General features: G+C 42.3%; 2 protein-coding genes across 2 annotated transcripts; both read right to left on the minus strand.

Annotated features, from left to right (window-relative positions):
* Positions 1-1,133: 1,133 nt before the first annotated feature.
* LOC311036046 (microtubule-associated protein 1S-like) lies at positions 1,134-13,193 on the minus strand (the record flags this gene model as incomplete). The annotated part of the gene is made up of 10 exons (XM_084044570.1): positions 1,134-2,864; positions 3,837-4,054; positions 4,554-4,710; positions 5,211-7,765; positions 8,242-8,328; positions 8,681-9,191; positions 9,566-9,703; positions 10,418-10,500; positions 12,156-12,251; positions 13,031-13,193. The coding sequence occupies 10 exons, from the start codon at positions 13,191-13,193 to the stop codon at positions 2,709-2,711; spliced, it is 4,164 nt and encodes a 1,387-aa protein (XP_083900696.1). The 3' UTR covers positions 1,134-2,708.
* An 805-nt stretch (positions 13,194-13,998) lies between these two features.
* Positions 13,999-15,265, minus strand: LOC311036215 (cocaine- and amphetamine-regulated transcript protein; the record flags this gene model as incomplete). Its single annotated transcript, XM_084044768.1, has 3 exons — positions 13,999-14,204; positions 14,946-15,026; positions 15,131-15,265. The coding sequence occupies 3 exons, from the start codon at positions 15,263-15,265 to the stop codon at positions 14,097-14,099; spliced, it is 324 nt and encodes a 107-aa protein (XP_083900894.1). The 3' UTR covers positions 13,999-14,096.
* Between the last annotated feature and the right edge of the window lie 340 nt (positions 15,266-15,605).

The following is a 15,605-nucleotide window of genomic DNA, read 5'->3' on the forward strand; positions in this document are numbered from 1 at the left end:
AATATCAGAATATAGAACTATAGGCCAATTTTATACTTGACTCAACAACAACAAAAATCACTTACTGCACCTTTAATTTACCTCCTAAGAGTGTGCAAATGGAACCAAATGGACTAACTAAGATCTGAATCAGTGAAAGTGTACAAATGGAACCAAATGGACTGATAGGGGTCCATTTGGTTCCCTTTGTACCTTTTTACTGCTTTAGATTTTACTGTGTATCACATGCTTCCTTCTGACCTCATGAATATCATGAATGAAGCAACATACATATTTTTTACATGCATGACACATACTTGGTTACGATTCACTACTATTCACTACTGGAGGGCTCAAAGCAATCTCTGTCCATGATTACTGATCCATCGCAGCATTTACAGGATTTTTAACAGAAAAAACTCAGAAGTATTATTTTTATGTACTATTTTTTATTTAATGAGGGTAAAATACTCATTAGGGTGATAGTGATTTGAGGCAACAGCAGAATCAGAATCAGTTGTATTCTTTGGGTTTATTAAATGCATTCGATATCTATTTTGAGGGTTAACAAAAAATAAATTCATATAATCTATGAGTGTTGCTTTCCAAGTAAGGCTTGGATGTTAGTAATAACTAATAACTTCATAATGAACCCATTGTGAGTATTACTTTCATGCCAACAATCTTTTTATGTGGGTAGGTTTGTTTTTTATCATAATATTTTGGAATTAATCTCCTTCTGTCATTTGCAGCCATGTCCATTTGTCTGCAGTGTCTCGTGCTCTGGTGAAGGTGAGGAAACAACTAAGTCACTTTCAGAACTGTGCAAACTATTCCTTTAAAAGGCAGCAATAGCATGGATAGTTACAGACTTCACACACACACACGCACACACTCCTCTGAACAAGGCAGGAGTGGCGTGGCGGATTTGTTCAGGGTTGCTATACAAATACAAAGAAAAATATTGCAAAAACAAACAATTGACCCGACTGAGAAAGTTACTTTAAAAAATGTAATCCATTACAGATGAGATTATTGTAATTTATTTAGTAACTCATACACTTTAGCTAAACTTAAGTAAAGTTAATTTTGGATTTATCTGTCACCAAATTATATGAATTAGAACACAGAATTTGTTCTTTAATTTAATGTTATATTTTCTTTGATTTTCTTTGTACCATTATTAACAATAATATATAATAAATTAATATAAAATGATGTCCATGTGTTTAATATCACAAATATATGTTCTAACTTTTTTTAATGTAGTAAGTAATCGGGTATTCTTGTCATTTGATTATATTCCTGTATTTTTTGGTTACTAATTTAAAAGAGCTGTAACGGATCACAGTTATCTTCTTGCCATAATCATATTGTAATGATGTTTAATGTAAACTGACGTTGTTCCAAGACATTTGATTGATTAAACATTGCACATTCAGATTCAACATTGCACATTCAGATTCCGATAATCACGTAGACAGTAAAAATTGACGGGTACTACTGTATATTCCTTAACCACTTAAACCCCAAATTGTCCCTCAGGGCTCTATACTAGTAACCTTTTTGTTTTCACTCTACATTAAATATCTTCGATGAAAATAGCCGATCGTCAAGCTCACAACGCGATTGGCGATCCGCAATTTTCTGTGGAAGTTTCCCCTGAATACGGATGCTGGGGTTTAAGTGGTTTAGTGTGTCTCAGTTTACTCAACAAAGTTCTCATGGTCATTAATCAAACAACTGAAGACCAGAGACCATGGCACAGACCTTTGCTATCACGATTCTGTCACAAACAATATTGAATGAAAATCCCACATATACACTGTAAAATCCTCAGTGTTAATTTATCCATTTGTAACTCAGAGTGTACAGATGTAACCATTACATTTGTACACTATCGGAGTTAAGGATTTTACTGCGTAGTATGTGTGTGTGACGTGTGTAGTACTTTAAGTATAACGATGAATCACTGACATGGGCTTAAAATTGGAGAATCCCTGTCCTCATGCGTCTCTTGCATCCATTGTGTTCTCCTCTCCCGCTTTGCGCAGGGTCATGGGTCAAATATTTCATGCAATAATCCTCACTGGGATGTGTGTATTCATTGTCCTTGTTGTCTGACAGAGTGTTATCAGCCCAGACTGGAGGAAAGGAAAAGGATAGAGTGCACATGTTTCAGGTATTCAGTCCTAATCCTGTGTTCCAATGTGCATGTACACCATAAAATCTGTACCGTTGATTTCACTCTGAAAGTCTACAAATGGACCCTTTCACAGTTAAATTAATGCTCAGGATTTTAGTGTGCACTCAGTCTTACTCTCTCCTCAAAAACCCACCCTACCACCTCTCTCTCTTGCTCAGCTGCTTGCTCATTCTTTCATATTCACCTTTTTTCTCTTCTGATCTGACTCTGCTTCTCACTGGCATTCTATTACTCTCTTACTGTATCTCTCTGACACACTCACGCACAGGCACTCACGCATGCACACACGCACACACACACACACACACACACACACACACACACACACAGACACACACACACACACACACACACACACACACACACACACACACACACACACACACACACACACACACACACACACACACACACACACACACACACACACACACACACACACACACACACACACACACACACACACCCCCCTCTACCATAAGTGTTCTACCTGCAGCCCTTTCCTCCATTTCACTGTCTTAACTCAGAACTCTATTTTGCAAGCAGGGAAGGTCTCGTCCTGCATGGCCACGGTGCTGTTAGAGCCCAGGACAGTGATGTTGAGCTCCCTCTGCTTGTCCAGGGTCTGCTGGTACCACCCCTGCATCGACGGTGACTCAAATGTAGGGATCACCGTTACCTACAGAGACAAAGTGAAGGATGGATGGTTTTCTTTTACTTACCCATTTCAATGTTTGCTGTTCTAAAATAAATGCTAGTATTAATATAATAGACATCATTAGTTACGCCTGAATTACTAGTCACCTTGAGAGAATATATTTGTCTATTTTACAGGATAACATTTTAAGGTGTGCTTGAGAACAAGCCTAGTGTGTGTGTGTGTGTGTGTGTGTGTGTGTGTGTGTGTGTGTGTGTGTGTGTGTGTGTGTGTGTGTGTGTGTGTGTGTGTGTGCGTGTGCGCGCGCACAAGCGCATTCGTGCTTGTGTTTACGGGGCTAATCTGGCAAACCGCTGGACCTATCAGTGCCAAATTTCTTGAGAGGGAAACACAGCATTTAAAAATATATATACGTAGATTTTACTTTCATTTTTATAAAGGAAGTCAGTCAGTGTTTGTCGAAATGTGCTGAAACCATGTCCAAATATGGAGTCATAGATCATAGATAGTCATACACGACTGATGTCATAGACTGACCACATGACGATCCTCCCGGAAGCCACGCCTGTCTTGTTGCCTTAGCAATTGCAACACAGAAGAAAAGTGATAATGGCTGAGAGGAGTAGTATTGCTTAGTTATTTGTGCAGATGTGTGCTGTGATTTTTAGCCATATAAAAACTTTTTGCTAGTAATATTGAGAAGCTAAGAATTTATGTTGACTTTAATATTAGACTTGCTCTTATTTTAACAACTCTTTAAAGACTCGTTCTGTGGTGATGATGAGTGTAGCTATAAGTGTTTACAGTAAAAAGCCAAGACAGCAGGCACAGTCAAATCCATAGATCCATTTTGTAAATCAGAGAATGTACAAATGTAACCAAATGGACCAACGTATAGGTCCATTTGGTTACTTTTGTACACTCTCTGAGTTAACTTAATACTGAGGATTTTACTATGTGTTATTTTGTTAGAAGATCATTGTATTTTTCTACCTGAACAGAGTCAGACCACAATGACTTCGCATCCAGAAGTGCATCCAGTGTATGTCTCATAAGCTCTTCTCTCTCTGGACCCTCTCCGCTGATGATGTAACAGGAGGAGCGAACATGTCTAAAGAACTCCACATCAACGGTGGAGGAGGAGGCTCCAGAGGGAATGTAGGCCAGGTCCACATACACACTGCTCTCACCCACCGAACTACACTTGGAGACTGGCAGCAGAGAAAGAAGAGGTTGTTCACAAGACAATGTCTTTTCACATATAGCAAAACACTAGTATAATTCTGCTATTAAGTGCAAAGATGTTCATATTATGTTATATATACAGTAAAATCCTCAGTTAATTCAACTCTGAGATCCTTATGGGTCTGTTTGGTTTCGTTTGATACACTTAGAATTACAAAAACATATAAGTTAACACTGAGGATTTTACTGTGTATTCTTTCTTTCTTCATCAATAACTTAATTTCAATGTTTATATGGTCCGCTGTGGACTTACATACTGTAAGCCCATATACACTTTGACTAGATTGTCTAATTTATTTATTTTTCGATTAATTATTTTTATTGCTTTTTAGTTTTGGACAAATGAAGATCTAATTTCACACAAGCAATAATCTTGAGCATATGCAGGCATAACAGTATACTTATCAATTCTCAGATACTGACAAATGTCAATATAAATTGCTACATCTGACAAACCACACTTACTGGGGCTAGGTGGAGGCTTGTTTGATGTTGTCTGGGGACTGGAGGGGGGTATACGATTGGCAGAGTTGTTATCCCTGCCTCCCTTCATGGTTCCACTTTGCCCCACAGTACGTTTTTTCCCTGCACCTGAGCCTAGTTTCTGGGAAGCCTCAAAAACCTGGTAGAGATACGTTAGAGGATGTTGATGTTATTTAATGTAATAGCCTGGAGTTCATGTTGAACCCAAATTGTGGGTCCTAGTTGACAACCACTGCTTCAAAACACCTTAAATTATCAGTACTTAGTTCAAGTAATTAATTACTTTTAGATAAATCCTATTAAAGCTGCAATCTGGGACTTATTTTGATAAGTAAAACCAATTTGACCAATCAATCTGGTAAGAGTGTTAATAAAATCTAACTAGCACATTTGCAGTGGTTGGAGGTAGTCTCACCACTCTTCCACTGATTCAGGACCCCTGTATCCTTTACATCCATGACACATCCACCCCTGTATGAGCGGTGGATGTTTGGTTTCCGAAGCGGGAGACAGGGTTCAAATCCCCTCTGTTACAATTGCAATTATCTCTCCCCATTGGGAGAGGACATAAAACGTATATAGATCGTTGCTTTAATATCTCATAATTCTTCCAAATCAACAGTTGTAAGTTTAACTCACCCCTGGTTGTTTTTTCCCTCTCACGCCAGCAGTTTTCACTCCCTTCCCATGTGTCTCATGGTCAGACTGGGGGGCGGGCATGCAGGAGTCAGGGAGAGGGGGCAGAGGAGGACCATCCCTGAGGGGAGCTGGAGGTGGGTCTGTGGGAAGAGACTGGCGGGCAGGGTTGTCATGGAGGGAGTTGGTGGGCTCGCTACACGACTCATCCTCGTCTGAATCCAACACACCATCTGCTGTGGTGGAAGGGCAGTCATCTGTGCAGAGGAGGACAATGGATTCACTTGCAGATGTATCCCTGTGGTTGTGGTGGTGGTTGTTGTTGTTGTTGCCATGGTGGTGCTGACCCAACGCTTTGGAAGGGTCACTGGTGCCTGAACCCGAGTCGGGAGGCTTAAAATGTTTGAACTCGCAGGGTGAGACCAGGCATAGGTCCACGTCGTGGCCCGCCGCCGATTCAAAATGAAGGGTGCTGGGACCTGGCGGACGGGACATCTCTGAGCCCTGCCCCAGAGATCTCGGAGGCTTCTTCAATGGTAAAGACATCCCCACTCGGAAGTCTGACTCCACAAAATGGCTGCCATTGGAGTGGGAGTGGTGAGAGCTGTCATCCCCCTCTCTCTGGCTCACAGTGGTTGGGCCCTGCTCAAAAGACATGGACAGGGACTCATCCACTTCTGTGGACTGGGGAGAGCTTACCTCAGCTGCCATGGAGTGAGTAGTTGTAGTCGTAGTGAGAGATGCAGAGGGATCCGGGGCCCCTTCTTTAAACGAGCCCAGAGAGAGAAAACTCAAATGCTTCTCTCTGGGATTCGACACAACATGGCCTTCTGAAGTACTTTTGGGTTCAGACGACTGCCCATCACTCTGCCCGCAGGATGGTTCAGGAACACTGGTGGTGTCTGAGTTACCAATCTGGGACTGCAGCCTGTTGAGAGTATCCCTGTTGCACCACACATCGTCTGGAGACAGACAGTAGGGCGTGTGGCCTGCACTGTTGGGTCTCGAATCAGAAGAGACAGGCTCTACAGTCTCCTCATCTGGGCTGACAGGGGCCTGGTTCTCTGGAGAGGACCGAGAAGGAGGGCTATTTCTTAAAGCCCCGTCCAGGAGTGTGTATTCAGTTGGGGTCAAGTCTAGTTGGACAGAATGCTCACTTCTTGGCGCCTGGTTCAGAGGAGACGGAAAGCCTACCACTTTGGAGGGCTTTTCCTGCATGTGCCCCGTTTCAAGCTGATCTCCAGTTGCAGTTCCAGTCTCTGTCACTAAGCCTCCATCAGCTGTGTCTCTAGTCCCACATCTGTTGCCTTCACCTTCATTCTCACCACTCTCTCCTTGCATTATTTTAGCTCTGTCTCCTAATATCTCTGGAACTGCAGTTTCTGTCTCCTTACCCTCAGCAATTCCGCCATTTCCTAATTCACTGCTTTTGTCCTCTGTTTTGTCTAATTTCTGCTGTGACTCTTCTCTTTCAGTGTCCTCCCTCAGCCTGAGAAAGTCAGTCGTCATATCCTCGGGGGTAGACATTTTGGAGCCACAGGGGTTCTCCTTTTCCTTGTGCTCATCAGCCCCTTCTTGATCCAACTTTTCTGACGTGGTTCCTGTGTCGGGTTTCACAGAGTGGTGCTTTGGTTCAGTATTCACGCTGGCCTTCTTGGCATCTAAATTGGTATCGGTCTTGATCTCCTTTCCTGATGGTTTGCCTGTTTTCTTCCCCCCTATTTTAGAGTCATTTTTAGCTTCCTTTTTGGGCTTGGCTTTGTTTTCATTCTTTGGTTTGGAAGACAGAATTTCCTTTTTTGCTTGTTCTTTTCTCTTGGGCCCAGTCCCTTCTTCCTTTTTCCCATCCTTCCCTCCTTTCTTCGTTGTGTTCTTGTCAGAAACTGATGCTTTCTGCTTCCCGACTCCGTCTTTAATTTTGGTCTTATCAACATCTCTCTTCCCATCCTCTCTCAATCCATTACCATTCACCACTTTTCCTTTCTCCTTTACCAGACTCTCCTTTCCCTCATCTTTACCCCCCTTCTCCTTCCCTGCTCTGGAGGTTGTTTCCTTCCCCAGTAACCTCCCACTGTCCTGACTCTCTGTTCTAGCCTGTTTGTGTTCCCGCAGCTTCTCCATGTCCCCTGTGGTTACTGTGGGCTTCTGGAGAAAGGCCAGTCCCCTCAGCTTCTCCAGCCCCTCCAGGAGCTTCTCCTGTGGTGTGACACCAGGGAACAGCATCCTGACTACCTTCTCCTGAGGGCACGCTGGATGCCACACCAGCAGGGCAGACACTGAGGCCAGAGCAGTGAGAGGTAAGCTTTGGGTCTGAGACTGCGAAGTCGAGGAGGTTGTGTTGGGCCAGTTCTGCATGAGTGCTTGATACTCCTTGCTGTTTTGGCTTGGGTTCAGGATGTACAGCTCCAGCTGCCCCACTCCCATCTTCTGGAACAGGGTAAGCGGTTCAATGGTGACCCCCTTTGGCCGAAACATTGGTTGTGGTGTGATTTCTAACTTCTTCAACAGATTTAAGGTCAGGGTTGCCTGGTCTCTGCTCTTCAAGACATTGTCCGTACCTACGGATTACTCATTACTTCTTTACAATTCCATATTGTTTTTAATATATAAACACACTGTGTACACACACACACACGCGCGCGCGCACACACACACACACACACACACACACACACACACACACACACACACACACACACACACACACACACACACACACACACACACACACACACACACACACACTATTGTTATCACCATTACTAGGCTATTTCCATTCATCAAGGTTTTTGGGTCCTCATAGAAATAATCAATATTCCATTAACAGGGAGTAACTTATTAAAAATGTATCATGGTAATGCTGAGGAAGCAAAAACCACTCTCTTTTCTCTTACCATATGGTCGACTAAAAAGGATTATATTATGTCAGTTATTATGAGACATAACAAAAACATATCCAAAAACACCACTTAGTCATAGCCATCGTCAGCAGTGGTGCATGGTGCAATACTATAGTAGGTTTTGTATTACTCACAAGGCTGCTGTTCCACTTGCAGACTGATGGGGGCATTGAAGAACACAACTCCAAGCTCTGGAGAGATCAGCCTTTTGGACAAATCATCTATGAGAGAGAGAGAGAGAGAGAGAGAGAGAGAGAGAGAGAGAGAGAGAGAGAGAGAGAGAGAGAGAGAGAGAGAGAGAGAGAGAGAGAGAGAGAGAGAGAGAGAGAGAGAGAGAGAGAGAGAGAGAGAGAGAGAGAGAGAGAGAGAGAGAGAGAGAGAGAGAGAGAGAGAGAGAGAGAGAGAGAGAGAGAGAGAGAGAGAGAGAGAGAGAGAGAGAGAGAGAGAGGACAGCAGGTGAGGATAGGAGAAGAAGAGGAAGTCCTCAGTGTATCATAGTTCCATAAGTCCTCTCTTCATCACCCACCTCCTCGCCATCAATGTCATTATCACCATTATCATTATCATTTTTACCTTTAACATCAGAGCCTATCTCCAGCTCAGCCACCTTCCTCTCCAGGAAAGCATTGACCCCAGGGAGATTCTCTGTCCCGATGTGGGTCAGCAGAATTGCATCAACCCGGTCCAGGTGACGCACCAGCTTCCAGAAACAGGCCTGGTAGTCTGACCCACCATCCAGCAGAACTGTGAACCCATTAACGGCAAAGAAGGCACAATCGCCGCGACCGGCTGGGAAGATGTAGCAGCAAGGTCGGGAGAGCTTTAGGAACCCCACCGTGCCTGGAGGTGGGAGAAGGTCAAAGGGAGACACGGAACATAGGGAGCCAGAGACCAGAGAGGTGAACTCCTCCAAGGCATCCATGGCAGGCAGCATCTCTGGAGGGTTGATGTGAATGTTCAGGGGCCCCCGGGAGGGCTGGTTGCCCGGGAGGGTCTTCCTCCACTGGCCGATGTTAGGACAGCTCAAAGTCAGATGGAGCTTGGAGGAGGGGATTGAGGAGACGGCGTTCTCTAGATCTCTGAACTGATCATAGGGAGAGAGAGAGAGAGAGGGATCCAGTGATTCAGTGAAAGTGATCGTTTGTTTTAGGTTTTTTTGGCACAAAGTTAGATTTTCCTTTAAACTGGGAAAATGTGTTTTGATAGTTCTGTTTTCTACCTATTTAGCTGATGCTGTCATCTAACCTGATTTACAATCATGCAAATGTACAATATAATAATTTACTTTGCAATGATATGGTATAATTTCCCAGATAGCTGACAGTGCAAGACAAGCTATTGTCCCACAGCCCGGACAATATATGACAAATATGACTGTATCCCTATGTAAACATATAAGAGATTTTTTTTTTTAAATAGGGAGATAAATGAATGAATGATGAAAATACACTATCTTACCTGCTCTGTGATTATTTGTTTCAGCTGGTGAGATGAGAATAGTCCCCTGTGTAACAATAAGTCTCCACTCTCCTCCACAATCTGGCCAGCCAAGAGCAACAACTTGTGACCAGACTCACTGGCTAACAGACTGCCCACCTACAAGGTAGAGCAGAAATGAAGTAGGATAGACAATAACAAAGAAACATGTTGATAAAACCAAATGAAAGAGGTGGTCATGATACAGTTGCAAGTCATATTGTCTGCATAGCTAGTGTAATAATCCTCTCATTCACAGATGGGGGTGGATGAGGGGGTCAAAGCAAAAATATGGAAAGCAAAAGCAGGAAGAATAAACAGGAGGGAAAGAACATGATAATGCACCTGACAAACTTGTGTCAGAGGTTTCCAAATAAAGTTTTTTTTTTTTTAAAGAACTGTAAGGGTTGCTGTGGTTCACCTTGCTAATAGCTGTACCAAATATAGAAATTAATATATATTAATAATTATACCATACAGTACAGAGAGGGGGCAATATAACAGCCTATATGATATGATAATAGCAGCAAAGGAAAACAGCTTTAAACCAGTGAGACCTTTTCAGCTTGGAACATGAATGAGAACTTTTGGGTCTCATCCCAGGACAAAGGCTCTTAAAAGAACAATACAATATTTGTTTTAATCCCTGCTAGCGACAGCATGAGGCTCTGGATGGCAACTTTGCTCAGTCATGCGATTCAAATGGTCACATGGGGTGTAAAGAGCAGCACAGCCTCTAGGGGCCACTAGTCTTGTTTACTTAGAGATGTACCAGTCATGCAGCACATCTGCCCTACCCATCATGCAGAACTTGAGTAACCAGGCTTCCCTCACCTCTGACAGGACCTGTTCCTCAGATGGACTGATCAACACCTGAGTGTCCAGCACTTTGTTACTGTGACGCAAACACCTATGCCCTGAGGAGGCAGAGGGGAAACAGGGACAACAGAGAAAGGGATAACACAGACATCTTAGAGGTCCAGAGAGATCCAGAGAGGGAAGAATAGACTAAACAAAACATTCAGCCAGTAAAGGAAAATGGAAAAGAAATGTATAGGGAGGTAAATAGGTGAGTATAGGGAAAACCTAGAAGAGAGGGGGAGACAGAAAGAGAAAGAAAAAGAGAGAGAAAGAAAGAAAGACAGACAGACAGACAGACAGACAGACAGACAGACAGACAGACAGACAGTAAGGCAATAAGATGGCAGACTGAACTAGGGCCATTGATTAACGCTCCAACCACAAAAGAGGAAGGAAGGGGAACAGCTGACTCACTGTCAGTGTCTGAGGTTCAGATGCCAACTTTACTGGATCTGTGGAAAGAAACTCAATCTGAGGGGAGCTGGATTAATGTCTGAAAAGCAAAAGCCCATTATCTAGTCAAAATCAGAAACTGACAAAAACATTCTCTCTCTCTTTCTCTCTCTCTCTCTCTCTCTCTCTCTCTCTCTCTCTCTCTCTCTCTCTCTCTCTCTCTCTCTCTCTCTCTCTCTGTGTGTGTGTCTGTCTCTTAGCAACAACATTTAACACTGGTAAAACATGGCTCTTATTTCTTCTTATTTGGCCAACTTTCACTGTCTCACCCTCTTTCTGTCTACACTCCAAAATGAAAACCAAACTCTTTCATTTTGTTTCCCACTAGTCCTGGCTGAACTACACTTAGTGGCAAAAATATATATACCAAACAATACATTTATGACGACGTGATCACTTTCAGTAACAGAGGGAATGTTTCTGAATACAGATACATACTGTTCGCCCTTATTGCAATGCTCTGTCAAAGAGGACATACAGTATACCTATTTATTCGCCAATATGCATTGGTCAGCAGCCCAGCTGCTGTGTGGTTCTGGCGTTTGGCTGCACACAAAAACACACACTTTGACAAAGATGACAGTGAGAGAGTGTGGGCTTGCACTGCTTGGTTTCTATTGTGCACTGTGCAGACGGTCCACCCATATTAAACAATAAACCGAATACTTCCCCCCTTTCCTTCCTTCCTCCTTTCCTTCCTTGTGCACCCTAAAGCTTGACCCTGGCAGGTTACCATGGAGACGTGCCTTTATTTAACCACTTAAAGGAGTAGTTCGCCCCCAAAATTGCTTATTTTCTATCAATTACACACCCCATGAAGCCTAGTTGAATTCGTGGAGATTTGTTGTTTTTTTGTCACATTCCTAAGCCAATAATTTGATGACCGGGTCATCGGTCAAAAGGAGACTCAGTAGGAGACTCTTTCAGTGTCCTACCGGAATTATTGGTTTAGGAATGAAACAAAAACAAAAATTAATTTCCATTAATTCAAGGCTTCATGGGGTGTGTAATTGATAGAAAATAAGTAATTGTTCGGGAGAACAACTACTTGCCTCTAGACTTAGTAAACTGGACCTCAGTTGACTCAGTACACTCTTTTTCTTTCTTTTTTTTTAATGTCAATACCAAATCTAGTTCACACATGTTGTAAGCTTGTAGCTATTTTTGGCTGATGTTCCGCTCACAATATGGAATGGATGCTGGGGTTCAAGTGCTCGGGCGGGGTGAGTTTGAGCAAAAACACCAGTCCACCACTTACCTGCACCCTTGAACGCGACAATGTGATGAGAGAGGAATTCCTGGAGATACAGGTTCAAATTGCAAGATATCAGGTCCACATCCCAAGACCGTATGCCTACAAACATAGGGGAGGTGGTCACATGGTATCACTCTCCAGCTCATCTTGAAAGCATGTACATGCACATACTTTGGCCAACATATACGTATACATTTACACAGCAACCACATGTATAAGTGCACACATGTTGGCCACACACACACACACACACACACACACACACACACACACACGCACGCACGCACGCACGCACGCACATGCACGTATGCACATGCACACACACACACACACACACACACACACACACACACACACACACACACACACACACACACACACACACAGACCCGGAGCTATAGGGTAAAAGATGCAGACTCCCATCATTAACATAGATTATGAAAACCTGTAAGCCCCCTCTAACTAGGCCTAATGATTGCTCTGTAAAAACATACAACTTGGTGCAGTATTGCCTATGCTTATGATATACTGTGATAATCTACCCTGCAACATTGTTCACGCCTATTGCATGACAAAATAACATGGTAAAATGCTCTATAAATGGCAGAGGAGACAAACCACAGGATAGACTGTGATTAATCACTAAATGCCCAAAGGAATGGATGATGCTGATGATGGAGCACCCAGTTGACGCAGCCCTGTCGCTGGGTGAATTAAATTAGCCTTCATAAACACTGTTGTGAGGTCAGTTTAGCATCCTCCACTGCAATTTACATGGCGATAATATGGGGTTAATACGCTGGTCCTAGATCTGTTATTATTCAAAGGCAGAATTCATTAATAATAAAACGAACCCTCGATTTTTATATAAAAAATACCTCGTTCAATGTCCTTGCTGATATGCCCAGCCTGGCCCGAATGACTGACACGTCCGATGATAATAAGTAAAGAGTATTTGTGGTCGCAGAGCTCGAGGTTTGCGACCGCGGCACGTCTTGGCTCCTCCTGTAATTCCCTCTCCAGCATCCGACTGGACGCCATATTGCTAACTTGTGCTTGCATGATGTCATTGAAACGCATTACAGTGCCTTTTATTGTAGAGAAGCGACAGTTACTGTGCAGTGGAATTAAATGGAACTGTGCAGTTATGGCGAAGGCTCATGGAACTGTTGAACTATTGATGGATGGACAGTTGTGCAATAGGTATAGACTAAATATAAAATAGTGGTAGATGAGCTTCAGGCAGTATTGTCAACCAGAAGGACGCCTGGTTGATAAGGGTAGGCGGACACCTTAGCACCAGGGTCTACATTTCTAAATGGAAGAGGGAGCCCCCCTCTCGATTAATTGAATACACAATGGAAACAAGCCATGGGTTATCCTTTTCCTTTTCATTGTATAATTGTACCACTGTATTTGCAAACTGTTAATTAAGTATTCAATCAATCAATCAATCAATCAATCAATCAATCAATCAATCAATCAATCCAAGTTAACCACTGCAGATGTGCTGCTTATTGTATTAAACTATAGCCTACTCTGTCTACCATGCCACACTAAAATGTTTAACCAATATCTATGTTTTTATATATATATAGTTCCGGATTGCAGCTGTAATGTGGATCTTATAAAATGTTGAAATCAAATATTCATAGGGTTCATAAGGCTGTTTCTTTCATTTGCACGCATGCACACGCATAGATATGCATGTACGCGCGCGTGTATATAGGCTACACTGAAGCTGTAGGCCTACTAGCATCCATAATGTAGCCTAATGTAAAAACAAAATCCGCACACATTTAGAAAAAACAATGCGTCATTTATTCATCACATATTACACATTTCACTCTTTATATTGTCAAAAAAGAACAAGAAAAAAAGGAAATCAGCACGGGAAGACGATTAAGCAAATCTCAATACACACATTGATGTCCCGCCTTTCTCTCACAAACACTTGAGAACATAGAAGTTGCAGGCCGTCCCGCGCGGGCATCCGCACAGTGTGCCAATACGCGCTCCTTTACGCACGGCGCACTGCTCTCCAGCGTCACACTGAAATGATCAAGAAGAAACATTGAATTAGTAACACAGCGCCAGTGGTGGAAAGTTACCAAGTATGTACTGTATTTATTATGTATTTTTTACTTTACTGGAGTATTTTCAATTTTCAGTATACTTTTACCTAAAAATATTGTACTTTTCGGCCTACTCATTATTTGAAAACTTTTGTTACTTTGCAGATGTTGAATTTTATTACAAAACATACATTAACCACTTCAGCCCTATCCTTTGGCTATTTGAAAATAGCCGATCTGCTCACAGCACTTTGCAATGCGAACTTGTAGATCTGCTATTTTCAAAGGATTTTCATACATTAAAAAAAACGTGAAATGGGACATTCTGCATAATAAGTACTTTTACTTTTGGTATTTTAAGTATATTTTGATGCCAATACTTCTGTACTTTTACTCAAGTACATTTTGAACACTGGACTTTTACTTGTATAGTATTTCTACATGATGGTAGGCCTACAAATACTACCACTTTTACTTAAGTAAAAAACATTTAGTAGGCTACTTTTTCCATCACTGCACAGCGCCTCGCATCGGAGATTAATAACATGCTTTGCGCCTTTGTCAATAACGCTACCAAAAATAAAAGGTAAAAGACCGTTTAGATAGGCAATGTGTTTCTGATTCTGAAATATGGCTTGATATTAGTTTCAGTGATATTTGCTTTTTATATTTTAACATTCATAAATTTAAAAGAGCATGTTCATGAAAGTCCTCTCACCGAAGGAAGCCAGCCTAACTTTTTCTCTGATGGCATCTCTTTGCTCCTCAGCTTCTGCAGAACTTCTTGTAAAGCTTCAATCTGCATAGAAAAATACAAAAGAGAAAACAAAAAAAATATATAGATTAAAAGAAAAAAAACTTTCTTCGATTGCACCATTCTGTTACTAACTAACTAAAACTTACTAGATCCTTCTCTTCTTGAGTTTTCATCGGGAAAGGATCCAAGGATCGAGTCTCGAAGGATGAATCCTCTCCATGAGCGACCCACAAATACGCACAACAGGTGGCAGCAAGAAGAAGCGCCCTGGCGCTGACCATGGTGCTGAAGTCACAGTTTCTGGAGGCGAGCGAAGAGTAGAAGGTTGGAAGCGTCCGTTTCTTTCGTCTTTAGAAGAACTCTTCCACTTTATAGCCGCTGTTGACATCACCGAACTCCTGAAATATTCATGGCAAGTTTGACACGAGTGACTCTCAACACCTTTGATCGAAACGTGTTGACCTAACCTGATGAAATAAAGATTGCAGGTGGATTTAGATGTCACGAACAAAAATTATTGTTGACTCAAGCAAGTAAGTCATTCTCTTTTTTTGTTCTCTCCCCTGGCCCCACACACATGTAAAGTGTCTTTGTACTTAGAAAAGCGCTATATACATCCCA

The sequence above is a fragment of the Gymnoscopelus microlampas genome, assembly GCF_963454915.1.
Source record: "Gymnoscopelus microlampas genome assembly, chromosome: 20".
In the NCBI taxonomy this organism is placed as follows: domain Eukaryota; kingdom Metazoa; phylum Chordata; class Actinopteri; order Myctophiformes; family Myctophidae; genus Gymnoscopelus; species Gymnoscopelus microlampas.